This window comes from Capra hircus, chromosome 4, assembly GCF_001704415.2.
Source record: "Capra hircus breed San Clemente chromosome 4, ASM170441v1, whole genome shotgun sequence".
Classification (NCBI taxonomy): Eukaryota; Metazoa; Chordata; class Mammalia; order Artiodactyla; family Bovidae; genus Capra; species Capra hircus.
In genome coordinates, this window is record NC_030811.1 from 81,722,739 (window position 1) to 81,738,070 (window position 15,332).

Consider the following 15,332-nt stretch of genomic DNA (forward strand, 5'->3'; position numbering starts at 1 on the left):
GTCTTTGAACAGATAAGAGACAGAGTTAATCCACTTGAAAGAATCTTAGAAATCTCTGCTCTGGCACATGAGAGCCAGGTTCAAATTCTGGTTCTGCTACTTACTATTAATAGCTGAGTAACTGGAGATAAGTTATGTAACCTCTTGTACCTCAAATAGATCAGTACAACAGACATAATAATAATAGTAATAGTAGTAATAACAACAAAAACAATGAACCTATTTCAGAAGCTCTTGAAAAGCCATGACTGACATATATCACATACTCAATAAGTGTTATTATTAATAATTATCTTTATTATTATGGAGGGCTTCCCTGGTAGCTCAGATGATAAAGAATCTGCCTGCAATGCAGGAGACCTGGGTTCTATCCTTGGGTTGGGAAGATGTCCTGGAGAAGGAAATGATAACCCACTCCAGTATTCTTGCCTGGAGAGTCCCACAGACAGAGCAGATAGTTCATAGGCTTGCAAAGAGTTGGACACAACTGAGCGACTAACACTTTCACTTTTTACTTTATTATTATGGAACGTCCCCTCAGAGGAAGTGGCATGCAATGCTGGTTTTGAAAGAAAACAGAAATTTTCTGACAATAGAGTAGTAAGAAAAACATGGCAGCTTCTTTCCTCATGTTGCTTATTGAGTGGTTAAATTCTCTGAAAATTTTCTTTCAATTTTATGGCAACATCCTCCTCCCTGTGTTTTTTCAATTGAAATTTACAAGTTATATTTGTATTGAAATACACAACTCTACCTGTAGAAGGAGAAAGAAAGAAAAAACTAAGGTCACACCCAATTTTAAATATTTATTCCTTTTCATATGATCTTTCGGATGAGGGAGCCTAGGATCTGGAAATTTTTAAAGACAAAAAACAGTCGTCTTTGTGCGTATAGTCCAAAGAGAGAACCAACACAATGAAAATGCTCAACAAATCCTGTGGACTACAAGAGTCCCAGCATCTGATGGGAAGGTGCTGTTCAGGCCAACTGCACTTACCTCCACTTTAATATCGTTCTCTAATTCTGCATCAAGGAAATCCAAAGTTACTGGCTCCTGAGATTTGGGGTTCTACACAGAGAATAATTAAGCATATAGGACATTGTAAAATGCTGTATAGAGAATAATTCAAGGGATATTTAAATAATAGAATTAATTCCATAAAAGTTACTTACCTAAGATATATGAAAAGCTGACTAAATAACTGTATAAATGTAGATTCTTTCATATATATTTTAAAGTAATAATAAGTAGGCTAGGAATTTGAGCCTTAATTGTGGCAAATTCTGATTATCACCAACTGAAGATACTTATATTTTGAGTCCTGTATTAGGTGGGACATTTATAATCACAAATCCTGTGGGAATATGACTTCTAAAGATCCACTTACAGCTTTTTTTTCTTTAATCAGGATGTGAAATGACCACGTGACATTTAAAAATTTTCTTAATCATAAAGTAAGGACATCAAAATATTTGATAAACAAACATATACTATTCTCTTGTAACACTAGTAATGCAACATGTCATAGTAGAATTTCAAAGTTCACTAGAACATAAAATCATAATACATGTCTATAATTTTACAACTTTTAAAATTTAGAAACTGGATTTTAATGTTTACTAAATTAGATACCATCAATATGTTATAACTAATTAGATAGAAGTAATAAACACAAATTATGCCATATTAGTGCAAGGTCACTGGAAGTTAAAAAATTACAGCCTCACAGGCTCTTCCAAAATATATTTGAATCACCATTATTTTAAACACTGTTTTACAACTGCTGACTATGAAAGAAAATGCCAAAAATGAAATGTATTAAATTAAATATTTATATCAAATGCTGAATAACACAATATACATAGCATGTATTTGTTTTATAATAATGACAGAAATGTCTTTAGGGAGTAATTCCATTTAAATAATGAAAAATATATGATTTCCATGGGTTTTGATGAATGGGAATTCTTAAAGAAAAAAAAGAAAAAAAAAACTGTGCCTGGAACATCTATTAAAAAATAATTCACTGCTTATGAAACTGATCTAAATTCAGAAGGTTCTAGACTATTGAAAATAAGTATTGGATTGTTCAACAGGTTAAAATACTGATTTTTTTTTTAGGCAGCATTTTACTGGTTTGGAAGTAAATACTCTTTTGAAAAGTAACATGTTTCTGAAGAAGAAAATAAAAATCAGCATTGAAAATAATTCTAGTCCTTTGCTTAAAGTATGAAATTGAGCACATTTCCATCAAAAGGAGACTCTAAAGTTGAGTTATTCTAAATTCCTTACTTAGAGTCATATGAAATAAATTATCTTTACACAAACACCCTATCAGCATGACAATTTTAACTCACTGCAAAACAAAGTCAAAATAAAATGATAAAATATAAACATAAATAAGAATATCATCTTACATGCAATGGATAATGCATAGCATGACCAGACCCAAACAGCATGCATGGAGGAGGCATTATCAGGAAGAATTGGCAATATGAAGATCATGTCCCAATCCAACATATAAAGACACAGAGAGGAAAAGGAAATCATAAAAGAAAAATGTCAATGCATCACTTGTACTTTGCATATGGCAATCTGGCTGACCAGTTTTTAAAAGACTCATCACAAGAAAAGTGACAGAAAAATTCAAAAGCAGACTCATATTGAAAAGCACCAAGAGACGCATGAGAACTGAATCCAGTCCCTGCGTTCCCAATAGTTTCATTTTTTAAATATTTTAAAGTATGTTTTAAATATCCAACAATCCTCACTTGAAAAATTTAAATATCAACTAATAAAATGATTAATACTATTTGTGGAACTAAAATAAAAGGCAGAATGTAATGTTCTTAAATTTTAAGTTGAAATAATTAACAGCATTATTAAAACTACTACATAGTTTAAAAAATATTTTCTAAATTTAGAAGTCTTGTGTGGTTGCTAGTTTGCCACTTGAAGTTTCCTTAACACAAAAATAAACCATTTTCCAGGTTGTTTTTTTAAATAACATCACAATATTTACATGCAGTATTTGAAAATATCACAAAACTAAAAATTCACTAAAATGCACATGACTGCAACGAGTATAATTTAAGGTAATACACAAAAAGAAACATGCAAGAGGAGTAACATAAAACAATTTAATAAATCAAGAAAAGACGAATTTTAACTGTAGAGGAACATAAAAGATATGAAGATTGACACAGCAACATGAAATTCAGATTGTCACAGAATTTTAGAGCTAGAAGGGAATTGAAGTTTTTATTAATCCAAAGGCTCAGTCCTTTAGAATTCCCTGGGAGTCTTTAAAGCTATTCATAAGCCTAGGGCCTATCCCTGGCCAAATTAAGTCAGAATTTTCAGGAGATGGAGCTGGGGATTTATATCTATATTTAACTTCCTCAGAATATCCTGTGTAGGATAGGAAATAATTATTAGTTTCATCTTCCTACTTTTCAGATGAAGAAACGGAAGTACCATGGGGTTTAGTGTACTACTCAAGGAGACAGTGTTGGTTATAAGTAGAACAAACTGGAGTTCAGTTCTACAAATTCATAGTGTAGCGATCCATTAATATCACACTTCAATATCACCATTTTTAAAAAAGAAATAGGCTTACATATAAAACCTTAAGTCATACTGAACTTTCTTCAAAATTTTGAAATGTTCTTACTAAACTTTACTAAACTATAGGAAGAATCCTTTCATGATTATTATTTTTAGTGTTAATGTTTTAAGTTATTTTCCCACCAGAGGAAAGATTTTGCAAACGAGTTTTCCAGACAATATTAATTTGCAATTTTGGACATTTTTAATTAGGTGACATGAACTTTCTCTAACTGCTAACCCGAAAATATACTTTTAGAGATCCCCCAGAATTTTTGCTTAAATTGTGTGATTCAGAGAAATTAGATATCAGAATTGTATTTTTATTTCCACTTAGAAGTTAATTTTACAACCAATTGTTAGGATTACATGGATTTGACACTGATTTCACAATAATATTTAATAACAAACCTAATTTTAATTTTGTGATTACTTGATTATCATTGTTACATAATTTGCTAGCAGTCTTTAGTCAGCAAATGCATACCCTCTGCCATCATTAATAACATTTTTGCTCCAATTTATTGAGAAATGATGCTCATCTCCATCTCATGCTCTGGAAGCTTGCTATCAAGAAAGGCGGCATTAATCATATGCTTTTAGGAAAAGAAGCTTGATCGCAACTCTGATTTAGCAAATTTGAAGGCACTGCTAACTTCAGTTACCTGAACATTGGGTCTCCTTTTTCTTAAATTAATTGTTGGTATACCTATGCCAATAGGCTGAAGCAACAGAAAGATGGTAATTCATCATACTATATATCAACCTAGGTAAAGCTTCTACCTTATCATCTATTTTGGTCAGATATTTCCTCAATCAGAAACAGGTATCATGAAGTTCATGATGACTTAATAAACTCAAGTTCAAAAATATTTTTAGTGAAAAAATATGTAAAGCTAGTAAAATTACTTAACATTGTTTAAAGCAAAATTACTAATATTTTCCTTTTATTCCTAACAAAAAAAGTAATAAAGTAGGAAAGGAGAAAGATGCTTTCTCTCAGACAATTTTTATGCTGATTTATTTTATTTTATTTTCACATGCTGCTTGGCTTGCAGGATCTTAGTTCCCTGACCAAGGATTGAACCCAAGCCTACGGCAGTGAAAACATCATGTCCTAACTATTGGACGGCCAGGGAATTCTCTATACTGTTTTAAAAATAAAACAAACAAACAAAAGCACAAAAGAGGAATATTTTAGAATGTATATGATTCATATATGTTAAAATATAAATATTATAGGATATTGAAAAGTTTTAATCTTAAACGCTTAAACTTGTGGCCTTGGTGGACTTTCCTGGTGGTTCTGTGGTTAAGACTCAATGCTTCTACTTGCAGAGGCAATAGAAGTTCCCCCTAGTCGGGGAACTAAGATCCTGCATGCTGCATGGAATGGCAAAAACAAACAAAAACCCTCAAATCTGGACCTTTGTTAGTGACATCAAATATTGTACCTATGGAACAAATGGTGAATTCAATCATAACACTGTAGGTTTATTTTAAATATTGACTTTTAAAATGTAAATTATTCACAATTTCCTATACAATAAATATTTCTTAAGACTGATAAAAAATGAGATATCTAGTAAGTATAGCTAATGTGGTTATGTCAATGAAACAAAATGGAGGAATTCTAAATTCTATTTTGGAATAAAGGAGGATACATAATTCAGCATTTGTCAAAATATAGTCATGGTGGAGACTCTGAAGAGTCACTTTGAGAAGATAAGTAATGATTACTTAGAAAATTAGATATGCAAAAGATTCACAGCTATTTTATTTTCCATTATTCTTGGCTGTAGGATACTTTTTCTGCCTTCTAAAAACTTCAGAATTGTACTCAAATAATTTGAATTAAGATTATAGTTTCAGGAGGAAACACAAGGCATTCAGCAAAGAATGTCTGCGTAAGATTAAATGTTGATCTTGCTAAAAAATAATGGGTACTATGGAACATGGTATTATTTTTCTATATTTTCACTGGTGAATTTTGAATGAAAAAGATTAAGATTAATTTTGCTGGCATGCTACTCTAACCATATTGGTCCTTTGTATTTATCAGTTTCTAAACAACTGTATTACACTGTATTATCCTTTATCAGGTTCTTGTATCTATCTGTATAACTAGTAACATTACCCACAAAAAGAAATTATAATATCTAACCTGTTAAGAATAAGCATATTTAATTCAAAAGCATGAACTTCAGAAAAAATATACTGATAGTTCAAACATTTTAAATGGTTCTCTAAAACTATTCTTTTAATAATTTCCTACATAAAAATATGAAAAATAACATAATCCTGAAGAAAAATCAACCATTTGGCCTTTACTATGAATTTATAAATAATTTATATTTTGTTTATAGCTTTCAAAATTTTAGTAAATTAATTATTCCAAATATGAGCCAGAAACATGTTTAAAGCATTCAAATAGTAATAAAATATTTTCCACATAAATACTGGTTATTAGTATAAGAATGTAGAAAAGGGGAAAAACTTTTCAAATAATTACCTCTAAATGATGGATTTATATATTTACATATATTCATTATTCTTCTTCTTTATTATTTTGTCTATGATATATTTTAGTTCCTCTGGGGAAGGAGCTTAGACTCACAATCATAAAATGTCCAGCGACATAAAAGTAGGGGTCCTTCACACTCTTCAGCACATTATATTATTATAGCATTTAAATCATGTTACTTATGGGAATATAATTTAAATATATTGGCTATACAACATAGTACAAAATAATACTATAAAGTTTTTACAAATCTTAAGATTCAGAAAGATAAAAATTTTCAATTACAAAAAAAATCATAATGTTAGCCAATCATAAACAGCTCTATTATAAGAAACGACATGTTTTTAAAGAGCTGTGACAGACTAATGATAACATGTGAAATGCTTATCTCATATTTACATTAAAGTAACAACTTTAAAAACAATTCAGGGTGATCAGTAGCTACAAATAATTAGGAAATATTTAGATAATGATGGATTTTGTATGGAAGTAATTTTCAGAGTGAGAAATAAAATGCAGACATTAGTTATAACAATAAATATGTTTTAATATTCAATATTAATGGTTCTTAATTATTACTTTTTGAATAATTTTTAATGACCCTACTTGATATCCTAAAATATCTCTAACATTAAATATCTATGCCTGGGGAGGAGGAAATAGTATGCAGAAGTCTGCATAGATTTCCCTGAAGCATGGTTTAAAGTATCTTTAATATTATCTTCAAAGTTAAATAATAACTTGAAGCTGCTTATAAATTAAAAACAAATAAGGTTTTGCCAGCTTTATATATAGATACATAAGCGCTTTACCTGGGAAGCTATTAATGAAAAGCAAAATGAATTGGATGAGATATTTAGGGAAGTGTTTTATACCCTGGGAAAATAGGAATAAAGATTTGGATAAAATCTTTAATGTATGGAATTTTATAACTTTCATATAAATCACTGATTAATAAACCCTTCCCAGTTACGAAGTCCATCTCACTGAGTTTTACTTACTCATTTCATACATATCTTTATAAGTCTGGGAGATGGAAAGGAGAGAGAATTACCAGAAACAAAGAGAGAGAGAAATGGCCTCTGCAGAGAGGAACATGAATAATGCTATCAGGTTTACACGCATCCAGGCAACCGCCTTTACTGCCTTACAGCCTAATGAAAACACCAAGGAGGATGTGCGAAGCTCAGGCCCAGGAGGTGATAATGACTGCCTCTGAGACAGGACTACTGGTTAGCTGGGTACTGGATAGGAATATTGCAGAGCTAAGCTGGTAAGCGAAAATGAAAACTGCTTTCACATCTTCGCGTAACTGTGGCTTTGTCGTGTATTAACATTACACATAAAATGCTTTTTTATACTTAGTGCTATATAGTGAATAAAAAATGATGAACCTAATTAAGAACATTAATCATTAATTTTACAGAACACTATCACTGTAAACAAATTATAGACATACCTTTGGCTGAAGATTTGGATGTAATAAAACATAACCATTAGGATCAATTGCGAAATAATAGCCGTTGGGGCACAACTGAAAAATAATAATAATAAATTCTTAAATACATATTTTAAAGCATAAAGAAAGGTAACACGATATTATAACATCCTTTTAAGAATTCTTTTAAATATTTAGTAGCTTTGCAAAGATAAATGCACAATTTTTGAGAATTTCTTAATGCTTTAAAGACAAGCTAAATTAGTACAGTTTTAAAATAAAAAAGATATCAAGAGAAAATTGCATCTTACTGTAAAACGTGGTGTTAGTCTTTTAATATCTTCCAAAGACACATCAACTCCCATTACACCAAGAATCAGCTGATTCTATAATAAGCAAAAAGGCAGTGTTTTTATATCAAAAATTGACACATTTCTATATAAAATTATAACATACATTCATCCTTTTGCTCAACAATGCTTGCATTTCACATTAGATTAAATATATATATATATTTTTATGTGTAAGGGTGAGGCACTTAATGTATCAGTTTGCAGTGATTCTCAGCTGTGATTTTTCTTTTCCTTCAACTGTATTGTTATTAGGTTAAAAGTGAAATCTTGATTATTTCAGCTAAAATACAAAAAAATATATGAAATCTTAAATTTGTTGCTTTTTGTACTAATTACCCCATAGTTTAATTGATACTATACAGTCAACAGCTGTAAGTGGGGGTTGTATGTATATTTGTGAGTATAAACTGACTTTGTGCTATAATACAATTCAGAAATCACGAAAGTTAATTAGACAATACCAAATAAAAAAACCATGTATTTTTGCTGCTGATAATACTAGTGTATATGTGAAAAGTATGTGATCTTATGTGTAATAAAATGGAAATTCTCACAACACTATTTCTGCTTGCTGTTAACTTCTAAATACCAAACAATGGGCATCACAGTTTTAGTTGCAAATCAAAGAATCCATGTGGTAAATTGTTATCATAGTTTTTTATGGGACATAAGGATGGAAATGGTGTTAAAATCTGGAATCACGAATCTGTTTTAAATATAGTTACACAAATTATAAAATAAAATGTTGCACAGAAAGTCATTAAATCCAATCAATAGTTATTATAAGCATATTGTAAACCCTGTGTAGGTACACACAGAACGAGAAAGTTAGGTCAACAGCTATGCTGTTTTCCCATGAACCAACCCAGAGCCAACTCAGAGCATGTTCCACAAATTTAAGCAATCCCTTACACAGTCTATATGAGGAGTTAAGAGAATTACTCCCTTCATGAGTTACAATAATTAGAACCAGCAGATATTTAAGAATGGTAATGGGCCCCCAAAGAGGAATAACCAATTTTTTCTATGGCCACATTATTAAAATAAGGAGTTCAACTGAATTTATAATAAGTGAACAAATAATGCTTAAGTGCAACATTCATTATATTATAAATTAGAAATAAATTTCCCTCAATCAGGAATGTCAGCCAAAATATAAAATCAGTATTTAGTATTTAAAAATCTTAAAATTCCTTCTAATGCTAGCTAAGACAAAGGAATGCAAATCTACTTTAAATAAAAAGTATTTTTTAAAATGAGATAATTTAGCAAGCACAAGATACATATTTTTCAACATTTGTAGAACTTTAGGTTGGTAGCATTGACAATGCCAGTGCTATAGAAATAAGTATTTTTATGACACTCATTAAGCATTTTCCTCAATCTTAAAAAAGAGAAAAACAGAAAGAGAACTATTCATTTAAATCATATCCTTAAGTTACATGATAATTAAAAAAAATAATTTGTTGTATGGGACTTGGAGGATAAGTGATCCTAAAAAGGTACCTATATATATCTGATACAAACATTACCATGTTATTTTTTTTTGCTTTGGATTTTTTTTTTTTTTTCTGAACTCCATGGGTATCTTAGATGCATTTAAAAATGTGCACAAAGTAGTACTGCCCTTTATCATGTATTCCGTAACATCTTACAGGAAACCCAAATGAACTTTCTGGTCCAAGCAATAATTACTCCCAGACCCTGAACTTGTGTTCTTGTCAAGCCACAGTTAAATAGAGTTAAGCTGAATCTTGTCTCTGGGGGAACTGAGAACTTGTCCTGCATTTCCTTTTTCCCAGGTGGTTATCACATAGACAGCTGCTGACTTTTACTTTCAGCCTCATGAGACAGTTACGTTCTATGTATTTCCTTATAGAAATATCTTGTCCACAATAAGCTTTAACGTCATAGTTTATCATTTATTATTATTAATTTTATCAATTAACTTTTAACCTTTAAGTTTGTCTTATTTTCATTTTGGCCGGTTATGTTGAAGACCGGAAGAGTTCCAGTAATGACAAGTCCCAGTTCCTAAAAATAGATTCACAGAAAAAAGTCAAATTCAAATAACAATTTAAACTTTGTCATTATGCATTAGTTTTTAAATATCTGACACTGTATTTTAGTTGCTTTATAAACAGTCATAAAAATTAGAAATTGATTTTGAAAGCTTATTTAAAGGTCAATGAAATAAATGTCTTAGAAATTAGTAGTATCTATTAGTCAGTTCTTTAAGCATGCAACATCTAAAATAATACTCTCAAGAGAGCATTGAAATAACCTTAAAAGTCAAATTACACTAAACCTTGTAGTAACCCTGTCCATCCACTCTTTTTTTTCATAGTGAGTCCACTATGAACAGAGTGATATTAAAATATTGTTTCAAATGATTTAACTTTTCTTTTTTTTTCAGCTCCATTCTTGAATTTTTTTCATGCCCTAAGCCAAACACTTCAGGCTAAATCACAGATGTGTAGCAAAGTAATATTACAAACAGAAAAAACATGCTACTGATAATACATTTCTAGGATACTCTAGGTAAGCATTATGATGTTCAAAAGAAGCAACATTGCTTCTATACGCTCTCCAAAATGAACGTTTTGACAAACTGAAATGATGCAGACAGGTGCAATAATCAAATATGAAAGTCTAGTCATGAAGCAGTTTAGTAGAGTAAAAATAATCACACAGAATTAATCAGCATGTAGATAATTTCATATGTTACATGAATACACAGAGATTAGTTGGAAAAAACTGATTTTCAGGTCAGAGGTTGCATTTTATGCTTGTCATCTGCAACAATTATATTTCTGTTACAAATATTTCATGTCAGAATATTTTTAACAAAATTGCTCTTTAAAATAATTTAAAAATTATTGTTGAAAATTCTGAATTTACTGAGAAATTATTAGTAATCTTTTTGTGAATAATGATTCCAAATCCAAATCTATTGACTCTTGTTCTAATTATAGAAACAGTAAAGTCTTATAAAGAAAATGGTTTAGGCCATGGTTTATTATTAATTATACACATGGGAAGCTCAAAAACAGTAGAAACTGAATTAGTGGGAAACGACAATCATACACTTTCAGCAGAACAAGGTATCAAATTATTTGGGACCAAGAAAATTAAGGAAATGATGACACATAGTTGGCTGCATGATAGGTATGTTGACTTTGTATTTAGTATTAAGGAAGAAAATTTGACCATGAAAACATCCTTAATTGAATATGTGAATTAATATCTGCAATGAAAACTTTCCACCTCAACAGTGTCAGATTATAGATAATTTATAAACCTAGTATCCAAAAGACACCAAAATCCATGGATATTCAAGTCCCTTATATAAACTGGGTACTATTTAAATATAACTCATGCTCATTCTTCCACACTTCAAATCATCTCTATATAACTTACAATACCTTTTACAATGCAAAAAGGTAAAGTAAAGTGGAAGTCGTTCAGTCATGTCTGATTCTTTGCAACCCTATGGACTGTAAAGCCTACTAGGCTCCTCAGTCCATGAAATTCTCCTGGCAAGAATATTGGAGTGGGCTGCCACTTCCTTCTCCAAGGGATTTTCCTGACCCAGGGATCGAACTGGGTCTCCTGTATTGCAGGCAGATTCTTTACCATCTGAGACATCAGGAAAGCCCCTTACAATGCAAATACCATGTAAACAGTTGTAAATACAATGTAGACGTTATGCAAACATTATGCCAGTGCCTGGCAAAATCAAGTTTTGCTTTTTAGAACTTTCTGAATCTTTTTCCTAAATACTTTCAATCTGCAATGATTGTACCTATAGACACAGGACACAGATATGGAGGACCAACTGTGTATATATTGAGTATATGCACAGTTTTAGGAATGGTAACATGGCTTAAAGCTCAACACTCAGAAAACTAAGATCATGGCATCTGGTCCCATCACTTCATGGAAAATAGATAGGGAAACAGTGCAAACAGTGTCAGACTTTATTTTTGGGGGCTCCAAAATCACTGCAGACAGTGATTGCAGCCATGAAATTAAAAGACACTTACTCCTTGGAAGAAAAGTTATGACCAACCTAGATAGCATATTCAAAAGCAGAGACATTACTTTGCCGACTAAGGTCCGTTTAGTCAAGGCTATGGTTTTTCCAGTAGTCATGTGTGGATGTGAGAGTTGGACAGTGAAGAAAGCTGAGCGTCGAAGAATTGATGCTTTTGAACTGTGGTGTTGGAGAAGACTCTTGAGAGTCCCTTGGACTGCAAGGAGATCCAACCAGTCCATTCTAAAGGAGATCAGTCCTGCGATTTCTTTGGAAGGAATGATGCTAAAGCTGAAGCTCCAGTACTTTGGCCACCTCGTGCAAAGAGTTGACTCATTGGAAAAGCCTCTGATGCTGGGAGGGATTGGGGGCAGGAGGAGAAGGGGATGACAGAGGATGAGATGGCTGGATGGCATCACCGACTCAATGGACGTGAGTTTGAGTGAACTCCGGGAGTTGGTGATGGACAGGGAGGCCTGGCGTACTGCGATTCATGGGGTCACAAAGAGTCGGACACGACTGAGCGACTGAACTAACTAACTAACATGGCATAAATAGAAGCAATCTTTTTCTTTGCATCACTTTCACATTGACACAGAATACAATAAATTTTTTTCTAAATATGGCAATATGTGCTCCCAAAGGAGATACAAGGCTTCTAACATATTAGACAAACTTATAGATATAAACTGCACTCAATTCCAAGGCACTGTGCAAGTTTCTAGAGAACTAAGAAGAGAAATGAAACAAGATATCTGCTCTCTTGGAATTTATTTGATATTTATTTTCGAGAGCAATTCTTTTCATCTAAAGAATCTTACTTTATCTCCCAAATAAAATGAACCCTCCACAATACAGTCCCAGTCTTGGTTTTAGTCTGATCTTCCATTATCTGCAAAAGTGACCAAACTATCATCCTTTCAATATACATAGCACTTGTCCAATTTTCATACTGCTATACATCACCAATTGTAGAAACCTTATGTAGACTCATATATTTAGCTAAAACAACACCATCTTTTTAACCTTATTCTATCACCAAATATGTGGCCTCTTTCTTCTGATTTTTAGAGTTCTTTTCACTTTTCTCATTATGTTTATTAAATTTTGTCTTGCAATATTTTACCTTTCTTTAAAAAAATAACTGTGAATCTGACCAGATTATTTTTTGAATGTGTTATGTGCAAAGACTATAAACAAGTAATTGGAAATAAAAATGGGTCATGTTTGAGTCTTAAGTTAGAAGAATGCACTATGTATCCACTGACCAGTCAATTAATGTGTCTCATTTTGTCCTTTTTTTTTTTTTTTTACATTTAGTCTCAGCTAGCAGAACAGCAGATTCAGAACTAAAATCACTTCCTAAAGTCATTTATGCTATCTGCAAGAACCTTACCAACAATGCAGACATGCTGGTTAATGAACTTCTGGTTCATAGGAAATACAAGAGGGAATAATTATTGACTCTTCCTATCATACTCTGTCCTGTGATGGATTTGAATGCATGAAACATTTTGACCACAGCTTCAGATGACCATGTGACCTTAAATAAATATGTGATGTCAAGAAGGAACACTGGACAGTAATTTTAGCAAGGGCTTGAGGTAAGCAAGCTTCATTTTATCATTCTTAGCGTGCAAGGCTGCTGCTAATAGTGACTGTTTTTCTCCTAAACTTCCTGTATATGTTTATTTTACAAGAACCAAATGATAAGTAATTCTTTCTAAATAGATTGCATTCTGCCCTGTGGGTTCATCACTGTACTCAGGAAAGTAGTATCAGCATATAATTAAACTCCAAGTAGGAAAAGGGGTTACTGAATCAGCATCTATTTTTCAGAGCTTACTATTTTAAGTCTCTCTGATGTTACACTAGCAAAATTGTTAATTAAGTCTTCTCTAATTAAGTTAAGCATATGAATAAATCTTATTACTATTTATAACTTTCATATTAGGAAAGAAAAAGTTATACTAAAATATGATTTCTCAATATCAGCCCTATTGACATTTTGAGCTGAATAATTCTTTGTTTTGTGTGTATGTGTATGCGTGCGTGTGTTGGGGATGTGTGTGATTCTCTTGTACATTGTGGGAATGTCTAACAGCATCCCTGACACCTATTCATTGGATGCCAGAGCAAACTCTGTCCCAGTCATGACAATCAATAATGCCTACAGATATCTCCAAGTGATCTGAGGGGCAAAATTGCCCCCAGTTGAGAAAGAACCACTGCTCTGAAATATGATGGCATGCCTATACTACAATTCCCACTGTGCAGTGGAAAACTAAACATGTTTTTATTTGTTATTTCACACCAGACTGTATCACTTCAATGGGCTATTTCCATAAATATTTGGGGTTGACTCTAAAGCAAGAAATTATAATATGAAGAGGTGATTAGGTTTGTGATTGTTCCAGGGTGGGGTAAGATATTTGTTTATCTAATTGCAAGTACTTCTGAGTTTTGTTGAGTCTGGTTTAAGATATGGAGGCTATCTCAAATATGGAGGAGACAGCAGACAGACTCCTGCTAGCTCAAAGTGTGAAAGTGTTAGTTGCTCAGTCATAGTCTGGGTCTTTGCGACCCTGTGGAGATTCTCCAGGCAAGAATACTGGAGTGGTTGCCATGCCCTCCTCCAGGCGATCTTCCCAACCCAGGGATCGAATCTGCGTCTCCAGCACCGCAGGCAGTTTCTTTACTGTCTGGGCTTCAAGCTTCTGCTAGCTGAAATCTACTTTAAAAATACTTTCTTCACAATTCTTGTTCAAAATCTACTAATTCATGTGAGTTTAGGATTTTTTTTTTTTACATAAAACTTCACAAAGTTACTAGAATGATCTTAAATTCAAGATTCGAGGTTTGAAACTCTATATCCTCAACGACAAATGAAAAATAACACTTTACATCTCTGGTTCTCTGTTGCACACAAGTCCAGATTTTTAAGTAAATTATGTAAATTCTAGCAAAGAAGGTGCGATAGAAGGAATTCTGAAAGGGTTTCATGAAGAGAAAAAGAGAAATGGAAGCCAGAGAGAAACAGAAGTTAGCTGTGTGCTTTTGTTATAACAGTTTTGGGCTGAACAGCCAAGCTTACCAGTGCATCCAGGTATACGTTTGTCCACTGGACTTGCTTAGCTTTGTCTCCAGCTAAAACCATTGGTCTTCCCAGAACATCCAAATATTCCTATATAAAAACACATTAAAAAATTTAAGTGGTTGATAATTAGGAATGCAGTTCTTTAAAAAACAACAACAACAACAACAACTCCACAGAGAAAAACTTACCTAGAGTAAAAATGAAGATAGAATTAAAATTATTGAGTGTTAAGCATATACTCATTCAATTTCTACTCTGGGTACTCCATAAATGATAT

General features: G+C 32.2%; 1 protein-coding gene across 6 annotated transcripts in view; it reads right to left on the minus strand.

The window, feature by feature from the left end:
• Positions 1 to 15,332, minus strand: part of CACNA2D1 (calcium voltage-gated channel auxiliary subunit alpha2delta 1) — a 535,456-nt gene that overhangs the window by 56,921 nt on the left and 463,203 nt on the right. For 2 of the 6 annotated variants that reach the window (XM_018047280.1, XM_018047279.1), the window contains exons 15-20: positions 15,053 to 15,142; positions 9,879 to 9,956; positions 7,881 to 7,955; positions 7,591 to 7,665; positions 4,273 to 4,329; positions 998 to 1,069 (exon numbers count right to left, since the gene is read on the minus strand). In XM_018047280.1, the coding sequence (XP_017902769.1) occupies positions 998 to 1,069; positions 4,273 to 4,329; positions 7,591 to 7,665; positions 7,881 to 7,955; positions 9,879 to 9,956; positions 15,053 to 15,142 (447 nt within the window). The remainder of the gene's footprint in view (positions 1 to 997; positions 1,070 to 4,272; positions 4,330 to 7,590; positions 7,666 to 7,880; positions 7,956 to 9,878; positions 9,957 to 15,052; positions 15,143 to 15,332) is intronic. The other 4 variants (XM_018047284.1, XM_018047282.1, XM_018047283.1 and 1 more) reach the window with 2 other exon arrangements.